General features: G+C 49.7%; 2 protein-coding genes across 2 annotated transcripts; both read right to left on the bottom strand.

The window, feature by feature from the left end:
- Positions 1 to 390: 390 nt before the first annotated feature.
- LOC100758686 (keratin, type I cuticular Ha6) lies at positions 391 to 3718 on the bottom strand. The gene is made up of 7 exons (XM_027427713.1): positions 3260 to 3718; positions 2575 to 2657; positions 2183 to 2339; positions 1559 to 1720; positions 1335 to 1460; positions 940 to 1160; positions 391 to 586 (listed from the first exon to the last, which is right to left on the bottom strand). The coding sequence occupies exons 1-7, from the start codon at positions 3716 to 3718 to the stop codon at positions 391 to 393; spliced, it is 1404 nt and encodes a 467-aa protein (XP_027283514.1).
- Positions 3719 to 16169: 12451 nt separating this feature from the next.
- Positions 16170 to 20072, bottom strand: Krt13 (keratin 13). The gene is made up of 8 exons (XM_027428176.2): positions 19590 to 20072; positions 18550 to 18632; positions 18232 to 18388; positions 17888 to 18049; positions 17649 to 17774; positions 17336 to 17556; positions 16566 to 16591; positions 16170 to 16240 (listed from the first exon to the last, which is right to left on the bottom strand). Exons 1-8 carry the CDS (start codon positions 20070 to 20072, stop codon positions 16170 to 16172), a joined length of 1329 nt encoding a protein of 442 aa, XP_027283977.1.
- Positions 20073 to 20451: the final 379 nt, after the last annotated feature.

Below are 20451 nucleotides of genomic sequence, written 5' to 3'. Positions count from 1 at the left end.
GAAACAATGACTAGCACCCTTAGAGATTGAGGTGGGGGGCCAATGTCTGTTGGCCAGAATTTGAAGCATTTCCAATATTAAATATTTTTGATCACTTAACGACTTTACTGCATCCCATACCCAAACACCCCTGGACACTAACCACACGGGAGAATCAAGAGTCAGCCGGGATCAGGTTTGCTATGCCAAGAGAACATTTTATTGGGTATGTTTCCAGGGGAACCTGGTTTTGCATGGCGTAAAAAGCACAGTTAAGACCATAAACAATAGATGAATTTTAGTAGAAAAACCTGCTAAGCAAGGAGGGCCCTAAAGAAGCGCAAGATCATTTAGCTGCCAAGAGCCACAAGGTGTCCTCCTTCCTGTGGCCTAGGCCTCACTGGTGGCTGGTCACAGTGCACGGGGCACCACGTGCTCCCTGGAGGAGACCACTCTTCCATCTCTGATCTCCTCGGTGATAGTACGAATCTGGGTGCTGACTTGGGGAGCCGGGGTACAGGGTCCAGCCAGGGTGCAGGGTGTAGAGGAGATATAAGGAACTCTTACAGCAGGCTTGCACTCCGTGGAACAAGGGTGGGCAGGAAGCCTGAAGAAATAAAATGGCAATGTTATGCTCTTGGCATTAGAGCATTAGACAGGTTTAGGGAATCATGCCGGACAGTGGTAACAACAATGAATGACATCAGAACATTTCAGTGACTCTGAAACCCCAAGGAAGGGAGGATGGGGCTGCAGGACGGAAGACTAGGAGCGTCCACCAAAGAGATGGCCAAAGGTGGGTTGTGCCTCAGCTTAGCTTGTCCCCTTCAAAGTCCTGGACCAGAAGGAATCTTCAATGGCTTTAGCTCAGTTACCTTCATCTTTATAACAACCACTCAGCTCTGAAAGTGTGTCAAGCCCTTCTCTTAGCCCAGCTCTAGGAGTCCCAGGATCACTCACTTGCAGTCCTCTCCCTCCAGCAAATGACGGTAGGTGGCAATCTCTGACTCTAGCCGGGCCTTGACATCCAATAACACTTGATACTCGTGGTTCTGCCGCTCCAGGTCACAGCGAATCTCAGTCAACTGGGACTCCACGTTGGTGATCAGACACTGCATCTGACCCAGCTGGGAGCCATAACGGGCCTCTGTCTCAGCCAGGGTAGATTCCAGAGAATTCCGCTACAGCAGGGAAGAACAGCTATTGAGGAGAAGGAATTCCACCCTAAATACCCACTGTCCTAGTATCCACACACAGTAGTGATTAGGCCCTGTGATGGCATGATGACCAGCACATTGGTAAGTCAGAGAGCCTCCAATGAACTGTGGCCAGTCAGCTGGGCAGAGACTACCCACCATGCTGTGCTGGGCCTGCAGCTCGATCTCCAGGGCGTTGACTGTGCGTCTTAGCTCGATGATCTCTGTCTGGCAGCACTGTAGCTGCTCTGAGCTGGACAGAACCTGCTGGTTCAGCTCCTCGGTCTACAAAGGAGAGAATGAAGAACAGGATGAGACCCAGTGTCTCCCCTTCACACAGCCACCCGACCCCACAGCCCACAGTCCCGGATTGCCAGCCCCACCTGAGTGTTGAACCAAGCCTCCACGTCTCTGCGGTTATTCTCCACCAGGGTCTCATACTGGCATCTCATGTCATCCAGTATCTTGTTGAGATCCACTGGAGGGGCAGCATCCACCTCCACATTCAGTCGGTCTCCAAGCTGGGAGCGGAGTACATTGACTTCCTGCAGTGACAAAGCAACATGGCATAAGGCTGTGAAAAAGTTGCTGGCTTGGTAGGTTCGGTGACCTGGGTTCAAATTCTCCTTCCTCCCTCAGCTGCCGTGAGACAGGAGAGCTGGCCTCTTTGAACATGGGTCTCCTCATTGGCCTATCTATACCTAACCCCTCCTGAGGATTTGGGGAATGACACACCAAGCAAATAGAATTGTTATCAGACACCATAATCAAATGAAGTTGTAGTGCCATGGGTGAGGGCGTAGTCTCTGTGTGACTGTAGGCAAATGACATCCACATCTTTACGGACCATCTTCTCAGCTGTAAAATGAGCTTACAGTGGGATCTAACTCTTGAGGTTACAGTAAGGGTTAAATAAGACATAAAGTGCTGTCACACAGTAGCCCAGGGACCATCAGGGACTCCTCAGCTAGATGGGGTCCTTGGGGGTCAGATAGCATCAGCCTCACCTCCTCATGGTTTTTCTTGAGACACAGCAGCTCCTCCTTCAGGGACTCCACCTGAGCCTCCAGGTCAGCCTTGCACAGGGTCAGCTCGTCCAAGATCCGTCGCAAGCCATTGATGTCTGCCTCTACCAGCTGCCTCAGGGATAGCTCTGTCTCATACCTGCATGCACAGAACCCTGCTAAGTCTGCAGCAAGGGAAGCCCTGGGCCAAACTACCATGGTTCACTTGGAGTCAGAAACACAGTGGTCCTTTCCCTTGTCCCAGGAGGGATCCAGGGTCTCTGCCATGTCTTTCCATTTACAGCTGCATCTGGCTTTACTCCCACCCCACCAGTTCCCAAAAGCTGGGGACAGAGTTTGACACAGAGCAAAGCTCCCCTGGTTGGGCCACTCACTTGGTGCGGAAGTCATCAGCAGCCAGCTTGGCATTATCAATTTGTAAGACAAGTCTGGCATTCTCGGATTTGGTCAGCAGGATCTGAAAAACAAGAGGTTTTCCCTGAACTGGGGAAGGCCCAGCAATGTGAGGACAGTGGAGTGGGGAACCCATCAACGTCTTCAAATTCCAGACCTGGAGGGAGAACAGGCCCCAGTAGGGACACCACATCACTGGCCCATTGGTCCTGGCTTCTGTAGCTTCCAGTGTGGTGCAGTAGATATATCAGGGTGAGGTTCCGATATATCAGAACTGAGTTCTGATCCTGGATCCAACTTTCAAATTGTATGACATTGGGCAAGTTGCTGAGCCTCTCAAAGTTCAACCTCCTCATCTGTTAGATGGGCATAGCAATGCCCCTATCTCCAGGGTGAAGACTAAGTAGGGCATCGGGTACAGTACTACACCAAGTGGGAGCTACCATCATGATCCTTCCCTCCCTAAGCTAAGACAATGAGGGAAGAAGAAGAACCGCTGGTATACAGACCAGCAGAGAAGTCTGGTTCTCCAGGGAACAAAGTCCCAGAGAGTAGAGCTCTCTCTTTCCAGAAGGGTTCCCTGTAAGCTTCAGAGAGTGACTGAGTCTTGGAATGGAAGGCTTCTAGGAGTTGCCTGGCCAGCTGGAAGAGGACCTGGTCCATTACCTTCTGCTGCAAGTCCTCGGCAGTCTTAAAGTAGGACTGGTAGTCTGGACAGATGTATGGGACCTGACACTCGTACCACTCTCGGATGCGGCACTCCAGGCTGGCATTCTCCTGCTCCAGCTGCCGCACCTTCTCCAGGTAGTTGGCCAGTCGGTCATTCAGGACCTGCATGGTCGCCTTCTCGTTGCCATTGAAGGTGCCCTCACAAAACCATCCCCCACTCCCTGCAAAGCCAGAGGAGTGGCACCCAGAGGACAGGTAGGAGCCAGGCAAGCAGCCCCCAAGGCCAGAGAAGCCTGTCCTGAAGGAGGGCATGGACCCTACAGTGCCAACCAAACTAGGGGCCCTGTAGGAGCCCATGGAGTGGATGGAAGACATCCGAGAGAAGCTGCCTACGGTGCCACAGAGGCCCTTGGCAGACCCAGTGGAGAAGGTCGGGGTGCAGATCTGGGTGGCCATGATGCTATCGAAGAAGGTTGCAGCTTAGGCAGGAGCTCAGGTTGTGGACTCTCCAGGCCTCCCTACCATGCTTATATACACTCTCCATGGGGTGTTGGCGTGTTCCAGGTCTTTAGCTCTTGGGAAAGCCCTTTCCAATCCCAGAAAGCCTATCTCATTAGAATGTCATTTTTTGCTATCCATCAGAATGTCTTTCCTTGTAAAAGGGGAAAACATTGTTCAATTGGGTTTGCTAAGTCAGGACTCTCAGCCAACGTCATTTCCTAGCAGGCTAAATTTTATTACCTCTTCAAAGAGTCCTTGCCCCAGATCTCATAAACTGGGAGTGGCCTTGCATATGGCATTCGGTTTCTGTCCTCCCTACTTGTCTTTCCCCGAGGAACCCAATCTGTTCATCTGTCACCATGCTCCCACAGCTGTTCATCTATTCCTGGGGCCACCAGAGCGATGAAAAGGGAGTAAAGGATACATAATGGAATATTATTCAGCCATAAAGAAAAAGAAAAATATGGAATTTGCCATAAAATGCACGGGACTTGAAAGTATTGTGTTGAGTGAGGAAACTCGGGTTGAGAAAGGCAAGCCCTCCATGTTCTCTGTCATATATGAATCCTCAATTCTAACTTTTCCGTATGTGTATTTATGTAGGAGGGTGTGTAGAGGCCAGACATCAAGAAAGGGACCCATCAAAAAGACTTTAAGGGGGAGGGGGGGGTAATAGAACATGTGATGGGACTGTAGCAAGGGGATCGTGGGGTAGAAAGGTTAAGTGAGGATGGGAAGCAGAGAGGTGGGGGAAGGGAGTGAGGCGCAAGGGCAAGCAAAACTAATGCCTATCTGTTTATATAGACACAGCCCATAAGGGACCTGATACCTTGTAAGCTAATTTTAAAGACAAAATAAGGGCCAGCAGGATGGCTCCGTGGGCTTGTGAAGGACGTGCCTGACAACCTGACTTTGATCCCTGGATCTCAAAGTAGAGGGAAAGACCTGATTTCTGAAGGATGTCATCTCTCTCTCTCTCTGTCTCTCTCTCTCTGTCTCTCTCTCTCTCTCTCTCTCTCTCTCACACACACACACACACACACACACACACGCGCGCGCACGCACGCATGCACACACTGTAGCATGCACATATCTGCACTCTCACACACTTGCACACATACAATAATAATAATGTTAAAAATATTTTTTGTTTCTTTTTAATGTTGTTTTTTGAAACAGGGTTTCTCTGTGTAGCTTTGTAGACCAGGCTGGCCTCAAACTCACAGAGATCTCCTACCTCTGACTCCTGAGTGCTGGGACTAAAGGTGTGTGCCACCACCACCCGGTCTTAAAAATAAAATTTTTAAGAGAGAGAGTGTGTGTAGGCCAGTGGGATGGCTTAGTGAGTAAAGGCCCTGGAAACCAAGGTTAATGACCTAAATTCAGTTCCCAGACCCACATGGTAGAAGGAAAGAACCAACTACAACAAGCTGCCCTTTAATCCTCACACATGCACCAGGTTTGCACGCACCTGTGTACACACATACACACAAAATTTTAAAAATGTAATTTCTAGATTTTAATTTAATAAAATTAAAAGAGAACTAGATGTGGTGCTGTACCTGCAGTGTTCATGATTTTAACTCTTCCAATTGCTCCTCATAACAATCGTGGATCACGCCCAGTAAACCTCAATTATTGTTTAAACACTCACAGTAGTCGGGGGTGAGTGGTAATACTTAGATCTGAAACCAGGCCTTTTAGACCCCAATTCGGGGTAACTAGAACTTAGGGACAAGAGATCAACGTTGAAATACTGGCTCTGTCAATCATTCACCCTGTGACACTGAGCATGCTACCTCTCTGGGATCCTTAATGGCCTGGTGGGGACAGTAGAGATCACTGTGCTGTTCTACCTACTTCACACAGATACGAGGAAGATCTAAAGACAGCTGCAAATGCACTTTGCAAGCCCCTACATAATTTAGAAGTGCTGGTTAGTCAAAAAAGACAGTCTTGGTGATGATTTCTGGTAAAGGCAGCAAAAGCTCATGGTTAAGCACACTGCTGGAGTCGCTGAGGTCTCCGTGTCCCCCCTCCAGGCACAGGATGGTGACAGTGGGGGAAGGAGATACCCGATAATCAATCCTTCAGACAGTTCATGAGCTAGTCATCATGTAATCTGCCTGTTTGGAGCCATGAGCAGGGCTGGAAGACCATTTCCCTAGTAGTCTTCGTCTTCCTGAACCTAAACCATTTAGATCTTCCTGGCCACTGACCACATCCCAGTGATGACCAAAGGCAGAGAAGGAATAAAAAAAACAAAACCAAGTAACTACCAGATGCCTAAGCAAATCAAGAGAGAAGACCCTGGAAATCATGGACCAAAGATAAACTTGGCTCTTCCACCTCAAACCCTGGACTTTCCCAAGCGTAGGAGATGGCCCTGCTTGTTCTTCCTTCATAGAGTCATTTTGCAAAGCTGGCGTTTATGGAAGCATTTATGTGCTTCTGAAGTTGTGGTTCTCAACCTCTTAAAAACACTTTATAAGCTTCTCTCTGAGATTACTCAAGGAGGGTGATTGGCTGTGATGAACACGCCCGGGTCTGTAGACACCTCCACAGCTGCCTGGGAGAGCTCCATGCAGCTCTTGCTGGTCTAGAGAGCAAGGGTATATCAGCCTCTGCACCCACAGCTCTAGCTGCCCCATCAACAACTTCCTCCTGGCTGCTTATCTCCAAGCTCTCCTACAAGATTTAAGACTACCCTGTTAAGAAGCCCCAGCAGTGTAGACACTGTGGCTTGAGCGATCCTGAGTTGTTCGGGGCTACCCTGTACACTGTACAGTTTCTGTGATATTTCTCACCTGTACCACCTGATGCCATTCTCACCTCTGTCTCCCTGTCTGTCACCCCTCCTGTCATGCCACCTGCCCTGGGTTTCTGGGTGGGAGGGGACTCACCCTAACTCCCTGCTCCCTTTACACAGAGGGCCAGATGGGAGGCCACAATGGCACAAGGGATTTCCCAGGCCCACTGGGCCTGCTAGTTCATTCATTTATTCACCACTCAATAAATAGTCATTGGGAACCTACATTGCACCAAGCTTGCTCTAGGTGTTGGAGAGAGACGGTGAAAAAGATGAAGTTTCTGCAGCCACAGAGTGGGCCCCACTTCTTGGCCTAGTTATGATGACCAAAATTGCCTAGAGACATTTCCTATGCTCCCTGGGAAGCGGGGGGTGGTTTATCTCACCCCTGTCTAACAACCTCTGAACTATCAGCACAGAGACTGGGTGATCAGACTTCCCCTAAACCCCCCATTCTGTCTTCTAGGAAAACTATGGCAGAGTCTGCTGTCTCTATGGGCTGCCCAGGCAAACCCTTAACACACCTAAACCCAATTTGCCTTGTTAACCACACAGGGCTTGTCATGCGAAATAGGCAAGACAAAGGCCTTCTCAAACTCTCTCCATGGTGAATTTTTTTTCAGATTTTTTTTATTTGAATTAGAAACAAGATTGTTTTACATGTCAGTCCCCAGTTCCCTCTCCCTCCCCTCCTCCTCTACCACCCTCCCACACTAAAACCCTACCTATCACATATCCTTTCTGCTCCCCCTGAAGGATGAGGCCTTCCATAGAGTGTCATCAGAGTCTATGGTATCCTTTGGGATAGGGCCTAGGCCCACCCCCGTGTGTCTTGGCTCAGGGAGAATCCCTCTATGTGGGATGGGCTCCCAAAGTCCACACCTATGCTAGGGATAAGTACTGAACTACTACAGGAGGTCCCATAGATTTCCGAGGTTTCCTCACTGAAACCCATGTTCCTGGGGTCTGGATCAGTCCCATGTTGGTATCCCAGATATCAGTCTGGGGACTAAGAACTCCCCGATGTTCAGGTCAGCTGTTTCTGTGGGTTTCACCAGCCTGGTCTGGACCCCTTTGCTCATCACTCGTCCTTCTCTGCAACTGGATTCCAGTTCAGTTCAGTGATTAGTTTCTCCACGGTGTTTCTAACATCAATCAAACACGAAGCATCCTAAGGAGCAGGAGACCTGGACTCCAGGCCTAGTTCTGCAACAATTCCCTGAGTGAGCTCCTTGCAAGGTGAGAACAGAGGCATCCTGCAGTTAGCTGCCCAAACGAATTCCGTGGAGACTAAGAGTTGGTGGGAAATGGCTGTGGTTTATTCGCTATCCCCCATTGCCCCTGTTCCTATCACTGATCTACGAAATAAAGAGGAGTTCCAGAGGGTCAAACATGACATGATTGAGGCTTCTTTTCTTTAAAACATCCATGTATTTCAGAGGATCCCTTTGTCTTCAGCATCGCATGCCACAAGAAAATGACAAGAGACTTCCTCCCTACCTTCTATTTCATGCGCAGTCAGCATAGACCCACCTCCCCAGGCTGTTCCTGAGAAGGGATCCTTCAGAGGTCAATGTCACTGATCACCAAGCAGATATCCCAGCATTCCCAGGTTAAAATGGCATCTATGGCCTGATGGGGAATGTACTGTGAATGTTTATCTAATTGATTGTTAAATAAAATACTATTTGGCCAATGAGACAGCAAGTTAGACGGGACTAGGAGTCAAAGAGGATTCTGGGAAATATAGTAGAGAAGTGGTGATCCAGGCAGGAAGTGACATAGCAAGGAGACTCATATTTAAAAAAGGAGAAACAGGAAGCGTCCCTCTTTTCCCCTCCACTCCTGCTCCAGCGGCACAATGTGATCCACTGGCAAGGAGGGACGCCAATAAGGCATCCGATAAGATAAGTCTTATAAAATATATAGGTTTATGATAGTTAAGACTGAGCTAGTAGATGAGAATCCTAGTCATTGGCCAAACAGCATTGTACCTAATACAAGTTTCTGTGTATTCATTTGGGCCCTAACTCGGGCGGGCAGCTGGCGTAAAGCACACACGTGGCGATGGGGCTCAGGCGGCTTTTGGCAGAAAGATTTGTTGTAACAATGGCCAAATAAGCTGGAGACCTCACAATACAGAAAAAAAAACTTAGAGAACATAGGGATCTAATTTGCTCACTGCCTTTGAGCCTCCTTAGCAACAGGTGAATGGATCTCTTGACAGTTACAGAATTGTCAAAACTATCCCAAAAGGGGCTTGATAAATTAGAAATTATGTCATTAATTCCAAAAATCAAAGCTACCCTGAAACCCACATGACAGGAACCAGAACTCAACACACTGCCCACGTAATGGAAACTGATGTTTACAGCCTAGCCCAGTTGTCCTAGAAGAGACAACTGCCCAAAGAGGCAGTGCTTGCTGTGTGCAGAATACAGCAGTCCCTTTGGCCAGGATTCTCCATCCAGCCTCTGACACTTACCCTAGAGCAGTGATTCTCAACCTTCCTAATAGGCAACCCTTTAATACAGTTTCTCATACTGTGATGGCCCCTCAACCATAAAACTGTTTTTGTTAGTACTTCATAACTGCAGTTTTGTTACTGTAGTGAATCTTAATGTCTATGCGTTTTCTGATGGTCTCAGGTGACCCTGTGAAAGGATCATTCAGGACCCACAGGTTGAGAATTGCTACTCTAGAAGTTCCTTTCAATTCCAGGCACCTATTTCAATGTTCAGAGAACACTCTCTGTCCACCATGGTTCAGCTTTGGGGGACAGGGAGAAAAGGGAAAACGATGTTGGGGAACAGAAAACATCCCTTTTCTCAAACCAATCTTGGAAAGCCATCAACCTCAAGATCAATAGCCAGGTAAATGTCTTTGTTGAAAAGGAGTCTCTACCTCAATAAGCTTCTGTCTGAAAGCCGAAGTTCTGCCTAGACCGAGACTTGAGGTAGCAAGCCTGAGCATCTACCCAACTCTGAGCAGTGACTCCCATCCCAAGAACACACGGGGGGCTTGCTGTGATGTGTTCACGGAAGAAATGAGCTCTCCCAGCAGGGATCTTTTTCTCTGCTTCTCCGGGCTTTGGTCAGAATATGTGAGCCACCACACCACCATGGAACCCCAAAGGCAGCAGAGAAATCAGGTCAGACAGTAGCCAATGGGACAGTCAACCCACCTACAATGAACATCAGTGAGAATCAGGTCACTCAAGATGGCCAGCGGCCGTCCCTCTTTGAGCAGCCTGCTGGCCCTGGCTTTGGTTTTCTGGTTTTCTCATATCATTAGCTTTCACCTTGAGGTCCACACACAGGTCCTAGAAAGTCGCCTGCCATAGAAGACATCTGAAAATTAGTTCCTTGTCCTAACATCTTCAGACCTCACCTAGGACCCCACCTACGCTAATCCTCATCTCCTCCACACAACTATTCTTTACTTACAACACAGAATTTGTTCAAGCATGAAACGCCTGGGATTTCTGGTCCCTCCACCTGAGAAGCCTGGTTACTATATATTCTGCTTTAAATAACCATTGCCATAGCTCCTGCCAAAGGAGCTGCCAGCTGATGTCATATTCTAGTACTGGCATGCAGGAACTGGTAAGAAAAGTGGAAGAACGCATGGTGGAAAGTAAAGGTACTTACAATGAAGACATCTCTAGCCATTCGTTTAAATTTTCAAAAGGATCCAGGAAATGTCTCACTGGGTTTCAGTGGTGACAGACTCAGGGACATTCATAGATCTAAGAAGGACAGGGTTACCAGATTCAGAAAGCAAAATCACATTCAACATTTTGGGGCATGGTTATATTAAAATGTTATTGACTATTTGCAAAGCCAACCTGGCTGAGCACCCTGGGTTCTGCATGGAAGTCTTCAGGAGGGTCATAGGGCCTCAACCAAGCAAGGTGCTACTGTCCCTACCCTCCTCCTTGTCAGTATGAAATTGGCTAATACTGGGGACAGGCTCATCATACTTCCCTTGGGAAACCTTGACCTTTGAGTCCCCTGTGTCCTGTCTCAGTGACTGCTGTGTGTGCCTTCCCAGGGTCCATGAGCAGTACTCAGAGGTCCGGGGGGCTAAGCTGTCATCCCTCTGATCTTGACCACTTCAGTGACATTCCACTCTGATCCCAGCTTCCTTCCACTAGGTAACTCAGCCGAGCAGGAATCTCAAGTCTCTCTCTGCTCTATTTCCAATCTCTCAGGTGCCCAAACTTCTGCCTACCTCTACTGTCACCAGGCCTCACTGGACTCAGGACAGTCTGAACACAAACTAGGTGACCAAGGAGGTCTCTCACCCACTCCTTCATTGGCCTTAAACACTGGCTCCCTATTCAAAACTCTAGGGCCTCAACTCTCCAAAACTCTTATATGGTCTTAAAACTCCCCCTCCCTTGGTCTAGCTTACCCTCACTAGGTCTTGAAATTCCCACTCTACCAAGCCCAGAATCCTCCAGAATATCTACTCCCCAAAAATACAAAAAATAATCTCCCCCAGGAGTAACTTTGGTTACTGCCCCAGACTTTGAAAGTCTGCTCAGAATGAGCCGGCCTCGTGTCTTGCCATAGTGAGCTCCCAGAAAGCCACTGGACCCAGCAGAAAGCCGTACCTCTCCCGTCCTCTTGTGGGCATGCTCTGCCTTCATGTTTCAGGGCCCAGAGCCCTTTCCCCAAGGGCCAGCTCTTCCTGCACAACCATGCTGATCAACAGCTCCCATCTGGAGAACATGGCCTTCTGCTCAGACCTACTGAGTCCTTCCTCCCCTCACTCAGCTTTTATGGCCTGAGAATTCCACAGCACTACCTTTCTCCCCAGTGTGTTTAGAGAACCTGTGGTTTGTGGGAGATTCGCTGTCAGGCATACTGGGACAGGGACATCAATGTCTGCGTCCCCTCCATTCAAGTATCACTTAACTGAACCACAAAGCAAAGCCCCTCCCAAACACCACATTTGATTGGCTCAGCCATCAGCATTTACAGATGCTGTGCAGTCCGCATAACCATATGCCTCATGCGAACAGCAGCATCTCTGTGGCTAGACCCGGGGCTCCAGGCTATCATTAACTGCCCTACACACCATGAGTTTTACTTTTAAGTTTCTCTGATATACTTGGATGAAAGCAGCCACATGGCTGTTATGACCGATTGTGAAAGTTTGATGGAGAATAAGTGCCAGACACCAGCCAACTTTACCAAAAGCCCATCCCCAACAGGTGCCTGAACAAGTCTCTGCAGTCACCCATCCATCTGTCCCCTCCCAGACTCCATGAGGGGACACAGTGTGCCCATACCTCCCAGAGCCTCAGAACAGATGTTCAAAGGAACATAGTTCAGGTACCCTGCTCTACCCCAACAGCCCCAAGCATGCCATCCAAAAGAACATAGGCTCTCAGAGATACACGGACCCAAAAGTGGGATGAAAAAAGATTCCCCTAGGTTGTCCTAAGCACCTAGGACAACCCCCTAGGGAGGAACATGGGGGATCCTTGGACAATGTATCATCAGGCCTTATTGACTACAACCTTGCAACGGCATCCCTTCTCCGTCATATTACAGGCTTCCCTAGGGCAGGACAATGGGATTCCCCCTCTGGGAAGGCTAGGGAAGTCTCAGACTCCTGTTTGGGTGGTCAATGCTGCCACCCTAAATAGATGACCCAAGTATCAAAGGAGTCTTAAGCATGGAACTCTGTTCAGTTTCACCTTGTTCCTCTGGTGCCATACCCAACTCTGGGGACAGAGAAAGCCTCCTTCTGGGACCAAATCTAAGGCCCCACCCCTCTACCTTAGGTCCCAACAGGTGACCAGAGGCCCCAGTCTGCTTTCTGGCATGAGCCTGCCCTCTGCAGGTCCCAGGCAGGACAAACAGCCCCATCAGATGGGCAGACATGTACTGGTCCATTAACAAAGGGTGGAGCCTTGAGGATGGGGAGGTAGCTTTTGCTCAAGGTGAGAAGCCAGGAGCCTCTTAAGAATTGCAGCATTGATGGGCTGGAGAGATGGCTCAGCAGTTAAGAGCACTGACTGTACTTCCAGAGGACCCGAGTTCAACTCCCAGCACCCACATGGCGGCTCACAACTGTCTGTAACTCCAAGATCAGAAAAAACTGTAGGCAAAACAACAATGCACATAAAAAATAAATTACTTTAAAAAAAAGTATTTCAGCATTGAACCACCATGGTACATCACCTGCCACATGGCAGGCTTTCCCACCAGTCCACAAGCCCCACTTGGGACCCTGACCTCGTACTGAGGCTCCTGGACATCATAGCAATGTACCCTGGTTGACTCTTGTCACCTGAGCACTGGGGTCTGGGAGCCTTGTCCCTCTCCCACATTACTGAAAGTGAACATATAACCCTTGACAAAGTCCCAACCATCACCTCAGGAAGCCTTTTGGAATGTGGGCCCCATCCTTTGAACTAGGTCTATCACTTAGAAGGTCTGAATTGGTCTTTATGCGTGTAAAATGGGTACAACAGTGACAGCTCTTGGGATGATCAAAGATGAAGTGACATAGAGCTGGGGATCTGGGTAGGGTATACAATGTGCAGTGTGTTAGCCTTTTCAATCTGATTGTAACCTAGGGTCACCTGACTTAACACACACTCACTCATGGTGTGACATAGATGTGAGTCAGGAGCCCCTGGGTCATGGCTGTTTGCTCATTACTGAAGCCCTGGGAAGCAGCCACAGAGCCTGGTGTGGCCTGAGCACCTAGGGCAACCCCCTAGGGAGGGGCAGTGTTGACCCAGCTTGTCTTTTATCCCTCAAGTGTCACCCCACACGGGTGACTAAAGTGACAGATGGAGTCCTAGGCAGAAAGACAGGATCCCCACCCCACCCCTCCCTCCTCCCAGACCAGAGAGCTGGGTCAGCCTTATTCCCAGCTCAGAAAGGTTGCTGGGTGGCCTTGCCGAAACACCTGTTCCTGGCCTACCCTGCCAGGCTTCCCCGAGACACCTCATGAGACTGCAGAAGTCTTTAGTTGAGGCTTCTCACAGTCCTCTCTGAGATCTTAGTGAAAGGCTCCCCAGATAGAGTGCTCTGCAGACTTAGGGGTCCAGCTCCTGTCACTGAGTGACTCCCCTCATATTCTATGGGACACACCAATACCGAGTCAGGGAATGAATCTTTGGCCTCAGGAACAAGAACCAGCCAGGAGCACTCAGCTCTAAAAGCTCCTATCCCTGACTGGGGTGGGGTCCCCATTTCTTCCTGCCCTTGGTAGAGTGTGCTTACTACCTCTTCCGTTTCCCATGGTCCCTCAGTCCTCCATCCAGTACATTCTTTCAGCTCCTGTAAATACACTAGGTATGAGGATGTGGGTGGCCCTGAAACTCTTTCTACCTCAAAGGGAGTCACAGAACCAGGAAGGTCATGACCAGAGTGCTGTTTGGTGCACACTGACTTACTGTGTCAGAAGTTCTGTGTCCTCAACTTTAATAACCCACAGAGAAGGTAGCAATTAGCAGGAGAGGAAGTACTCATAGTAGTTCCTGTTTATCTGAGAACTCCTTTAAAGACAGAGGCCATATTTTTTTCTTTCTCCAGAATCAATCCAGTGTTGAGAATACAATAGCACTCAACAGGTAGCTACAGCCTAAAGAAATTAATCAAAAATCAAAAAGCACTGGGAACTAAGGCCTGGCCTGTTTTTCTGTAATACTTTATTTAGCTCCTGGCAGAGTTCTGGACATTGAACTTGACCTGAGCCCCACCTCCTTCTATAGTGGAGAACAGTGTGGGCTCTGGGATGAGTGAAGAACAGATACTGTCTCTGCTTTAGCTAGCCCAGGCATGCCTGAGTGACCCCTGTGTGCCTAAGCCCCTGCATGTGGCCCGCAAGTGGGAAGAGTCTAAGTTACACTGGCGTGGGGTGGGAAACTTCAGAGGAGAGACAGGAAAGGGAGGGGAAAGACCAGAGGAAGAGGACAGGCAGCAAGAATGCCAGAGACCCTCCAACCCTATAGGCAAAATTCTGTGACAAAACCCAAATGTCATCTGGAAAGCAGATCCCCAGTTCATGAACTTTTCTCTTCTTTCAACAAGCACTAGCTAACCCCCTGACCCAAGATGAAAAGACACAGTCCTACCCTTGGGGTCATACTGTCAAAGTGAGGACAGATGGGTACAATCCTGAGAGCACCCAGGGGCCTGCCACACCCTCCATCAGCCATGGAGAAGGTGTATCCATCTCAACCTTCATTTGAAGAAAAGCCTTATAGTCTCAGATAAAACAAGATGTGCTCTGGAGAGGAAGATGAAGAGAGTCAGACAGAGGTCTCTTGTAGAACAAGGGCTCTCCGGGTGCCCAGCCACATGGCTGCTTCATCAACAGCATCTCCAGAGAGCAGGGCCTGAGGTTCAGTGGGAAGGCTCTCTAGGACTGGAAGGAAGTGAGGTCAGACCATCTTGCCTGGGCCTACAAAGGAGCCTGGCCTTTCTTTGATGGCCATGGATAGATATCTCCAGGGTCATCTCTAAGCTATAGGACTTTAAATTTCAGTTCATCAACCCAGCTTGAGTGAAGGGCAGGGTCAAACTGGAGCCAGGGAGGATGTTGTAGTAGCATGTCCTGAAAGTTAGAACCAGGGAAGCTATGGGAGCTAAAATACTGTCCATGGGAAAGACTTATGGAAGATGAGAAGAGAGACAGAGGGGGGAGGAAGACAGAGACAGAGACAGAGAGAGACAGAGAGACCAAGATGATGCTGTCTTGGCTCTCTGGGTCCCTGAGAGTGGAACAGAGATGAAGCAATCTAAGAATGTGGCCCTGTAGATCTGTAGACTTTAGGAAGGGATGCCCTATACACAATAGGGAAGGTGAATCTGAGGCTGGCAAGGCAGACGTAGGGGTCATCAGACATGTAGTAATTAGGCCACAGACACATCCAGGATGGTCCAAGGGGAGAGGAAAGAGCAGAGAGAAAGATTTGTGTAGTCAATTTGTGTAGGATTAGCATAGCCAGAGGAGGCTATGACTTTGGGCCAGGTCTCCAGAGAAGCAGGAGAGAGCAGGGAGACCAGAGAGTGGGCAGCCAGAGACCAGGGCAGGCTGAGGTGCTGAGTGAGTCACAGGCTAGTCTTGGGGTGATTTCGAGTTGTAAGGCCTTGAGGTGTGCCAAGGAACACAGAAAGGAGGATATTTCAGGTCAAAACAGTTGTCAGCCTGGAAGGCAGCCATTAGAGCTGGGATGCCTGCCCTGGGTCTCCATTTCCCCAGTCAGTATCTAAGTTATTTGCTCAGCCCATCTGTACCCAGCTCACCCATAACCCAAATCAGGCCTTGGCAGAGGACACCCTCAAAAACCAGGCCAGAAACAGAAACATTTGCAGAAAAATCAGGAAACTTTATTGAATTATCCGTTCTTTTTAGTAGACATTGAGAAACCAAAGAGTAGGGAGAGCAGGGTAGGGAAGAGACGGCCTCCAATCAGGAGAGAAGGGGGCAGGTCCGCCCTCAGAGGTTGTCAGAGACATGTGGACAATGGGACTGGCTTCACATCCTGCAGTCCTCTCATCCTACAGGCACAGTCAACTCTCCTCCTGCAGCTGCTGAAGGCCAGGGAAGGGACTTCAGGCTAAGTTAATACTTTCGGAAGTCCAGGCGACCAGAAGTGGAGGGGGAAGAGGAGGCATTGGAGGCAGTGCTCGTTCCTGAAACAGAGAGAAGACAAGATGTTCAGGCTAGGGAAACCCCACCTCAGGCTGAGCCAAGACCCCTAGAAGGCTCACACTCTCCTAAGTAGCCAAGAGGTATATAGGTGGGGATTCTATTATTGTCCCTAATGGTGGCTTTCTCCAAGACAACCCCATGGCTCTATGGAGCAGAGACATTTATATCAATGAGCCAATAATCAAGTAACCATTTCCACCCAATTCCCTCCATCCTTGTACTTAGGAGCCAGCACTGCCTCCCTCCCAGCCCACCGCCACCCATGCTCAGCAGCTCAAACCACTTCCCACTGAGCTGCCTCCTCACCTCCAGAGTTGTTGAAGCCAGTCATCCTGGAAGGGAGGGGAGAAACAGCCATGAGCAGAGGGCAGCTGAAGACAGGCATTTCCTGGTCCTCTGATTAGGGACTCAGTCACCTTTCAGAGCCTTGACTTGAAATCTTTCCCAACATTGTCTCCAGCCTGGGACCTTCTTTCCCCCTAGGTATCTACCAGGTGTGCCTGCCTGTCTACCTGTCTTGCCAATTTGTCTGTCTGAAAACCCTTGAAAGGAAATACTATTGGTCCCAAGATTTGGGGTGTCTGGTTCACTCAGTTCTCTGCACCGCCCCCCCCCCACCTTTTCTCTAAGCCCACAAGAATGGCTTGGTCCCTGCAAATAGTATGAAAGCAGTTAAACCACCATCCTCTCTCTCCTTGGTGCAGGGACAGAGCCAAGCTGGCACTCTGTCATGGAGCTATGTGGCCATCCCAAACCACTATCTCAACAGCTTTGTCGGGCTGGACCGCATACCAGCTAACGAAACACTCTTTCCACATCCCTTTTCCAGCCTATCCACAAACAGGCTGGAACCGTGATGCACAAAGGTCCTAACCCTGACAGCCTGCTGCAGAGCAGTTCCTCAATCTAACTGGAGAGATGAGGAAGGACTCTGACCCCGGCTCTTTTGCCAGACTATTTAAGCTCAGAGAGAAGCTGTCACCTCTCCAACAAGAGGAAGCTGATCTCTAAGACCCAGCCTGCCCTGCCAGCCACTGTTCCTGTGACCACTTAGACAACAGGTGCCAGGGACCTACTTGGCATCCTGGCCCTCGAGCAGGCTGCGGTAGGTGGCGATCTCCTGCTCCAGCCGTGTTTTGATGTCGAGCAGCATCTTGTATTCCTGGTTCTGGCACTCCATCTCGCTGCGGAGCTCACTCAGCTGAGCCTCGATGCTGCTGATGAGTCCCTGGATCTGTTGCAGCTGCAGGGCGTAGCGGCACTCCGTCTCTGCCAAGGTGCTTTCCAGGCCAGCTTTCTGATGGAGCAGCAAGGAGGAAGTTATGGGGAGAGCCAGCCCAGAGCGAGACCTGGTAGTGGGGGTCACAGGGCATGGGCAGCAGAGGGTACCATGCTCAGCTGGGACTGCAGCTCAATCTCCAGGCTCTGGAGTGTGCGCCTGAGCTCTGTGATCTCCGTCTTGCTGGTCTGGATCATGGCAGCGTTAGATGACACTTCCTTGTTCAGCTCTGCACTCTGAATGCCAAGCAGAGAGAAGGGGGTGGTGGGACTTAGCAAGAAGCCCTGACCAAAAGCTGTGTCCCACCCACCCAGCACCACCCAGCTGAGTGGGTTAGGAACACCAGTACCTTGTTCTGGAACCATTGCTCAGCATCCCGCCGATTCTTCTCTGCCAGAGCTTCATACTGCTCCCTCATCTCAGCCAGCACACGGGTCAGATCAATGCCAGGGGTGGCGTCCATCTCCACGTTGACCTGGCCTACTACCTGGTTGCTGAACTCCTTCATTTCCTGCAGGGTAGGAAAGGAAGATGTGAGAGGCTCCCCCTTCTCCTTATCTCTGAGTGGCAGCAGAATGTTCTGGAAGAGTCTTCAGGACCCCACAGCGGATGGCATTGTCAGCCTGCAGCAGAGGGCTCCCCTTGCTCACCAGAGGTGGCTCAGCCCATGGCAAGTCTGTCATCCCCTCTCACCTCCTCATGATTCTTCTTCAGGTAAGCCAGCTCTTCATTCAGGCTCTCGATCTGCATCTCCAGGTCAGTCTTAGACAGGGTCAGCTCGTCCAGCACCCTACGCAGGCCATTGATGTCGGCCTCCACACTCTGGCGCAGGGCCAGCTCATTCTCATACCTGAAAGCAAAACAAATAATATTAGACACATCCCACCCCACGCATTGAACTCCTCTACTACTCCAAGGCCTTTGCTCCTGGATGTCCCAGTGTCCTCCATCAGACAGGCATTCCTCTGACATAAGAGTCTGATGGGAAAGACATGAGGGAAAAAGACTCACTTGAGCCGGAAGTCATCTGCAGCCAGCCTGGCATTGTCTATCTCCAGGATGACCCGGTTGTTGTCAGTGGTGGCTTCCAGGATCTACAAAACACAGATGGACACTCTGGAGCTGTGCTTAGAGAGCAAAACTGAATGTCTTATCTGTGCTTGAGGGGAGACAAAGCACTCTGTGAGGTGAGAGGCAAGGCCATCACCCTCTTAGCGCCCTCTTGTTTCTCTTGAGCATTCTCCATCAGGTCAGGGTGGGAGAAGCCAAGGATGGACATTGCAGAGGAAACACCCACTCAGGGCATCTTCCAGCAGCCATATCTCAGGGCTGTTACCTGTCTAGGTCACTGTCTCGAGAGCCTTCCCCTTAAAGTCAGAAGGGGTTCAGTGTGACCCAGATATATTCTGGCCATGTCCCAGGAGCTCAGATAAGCAAGGAGAAAACACATGCAATTGAATCTCTTGCCCAAACATTTCCGGTCTAAACACTATAGCCTGTTCTGCATAACTGGGGCTTGATCCAGGCTAGTAGATTTCTGCTCTAACAAGTTGGTGTCACGCTGTGACAGACAGGCATCACTGAGGGATTCCAGGCTCTATACCAACCTGAGCCTCTACATCTTTACACCCCACTGAGTCATCATCCACTGAGAATAAGTTTATACAGTTCTTCCAAAATATACAATGAATGAAGATGTCTTTTCTCGGTTGGTTTTAGCCATTCATGGTGACTTCTTAAAATGTCATGTTTCCAAATAACTCAGTAGGTTAGGTTATAGCAACTGAGTCACAAGTAACAGTTCAGTAAGTCATAAAAAAATTAACAGGAGTAATGACACCAATAAACATGAAGTATGGGAGAGAAAGCACTGAGCCACAACATAAGAAAACTTCAGTAGTAGGAAGTCTTGGTAGTGCAAAGTTAGAATATTCCCCCTGCAAGAATATGAATTCCATCCATGTGTGGTCCTCTGCAATACTGCATGTCCTAGCTCTTGACGCTCTGCCCTGTACTGATTAACAAAGCCTTCTTAGCATCACAGGCCTCACCTTAACCCGGAGCTCCTCTATGGTCTTGTAGTAGGCACTGTAGTCCCGCTCTGGACTAGTTGGGCTCTGCCTCAGATGCCAGTCACGAATCTTCACCTCCAGATCAGCATTGGCTGCCTCCAGAGCTCGCACCTTTTCCAGGTAGTTGGCCAAGCGGTCGTTGAGGTTCTGCATGGTGATTTTCTCATTGCCAGAGAGGAGGCCACCATCACCACCTCCAAAGTCACCAAAGCCACCTCCAAACCCTCCACCAAAACCTCCACCAAAACCTCCACCATAGCTACCTCCAAAGCCACCCCCAAAACCACTACCAGCCCCTCCACCAAAGCCGCAGCTCATGCCACCTCCGTAGCCTCCAGCTGACCCTCCAGAGGCAAACCGGGAAGAGCAGGTAGAGATTTTACGGCCCCCTCCAAGCTGGCAAGAACCAGCCCCAAAACCACCTCCATAGCTAGTGGAGGAACTCTGAAAGCGACAGCTCATGGTGGGAGCAAGAGTAAGAGCAGGAGCAGACAGGAGCAGAACTTGACCAAGGCCAAGAAGGACTGTGGCTCTTCCCTGCTGTGCGTGGCTTTTATGCGCCCTCCAAGGGGGTGGGACATCCTCTCCCCTCCCTTCTCCACCCTCTGACCCGATGCCAGCTGCACCTTATTTCCCACAAGCCCAGTTACCTCTGCTCTCCAGGGTGGGTTGTGTCTTTGGGGGTGGCTTTTTTTCCTTTTAATCCTTAACAAAAGAGATGATTCAGAGGGAGCAGTGTTCTGCTTGAGACTATCCTTTTGACAACCAAATTCTCCTTCACCTTTCCAGTTGAGAGCCTCCATCCCAGCCCTGCCCAGTGTTAGAATAGGGACTGGACTGC

This window comes from Cricetulus griseus, chromosome 7 (genome assembly GCF_003668045.3).
Source record: "Cricetulus griseus strain 17A/GY chromosome 7, alternate assembly CriGri-PICRH-1.0, whole genome shotgun sequence".
NCBI lineage: Eukaryota > Metazoa > Chordata > Mammalia > Rodentia > Cricetidae > Cricetulus > Cricetulus griseus.
Note: the sequence above shows the minus strand (reverse complement) of the source record. Positions and strands in the feature narration are given on the sequence as shown.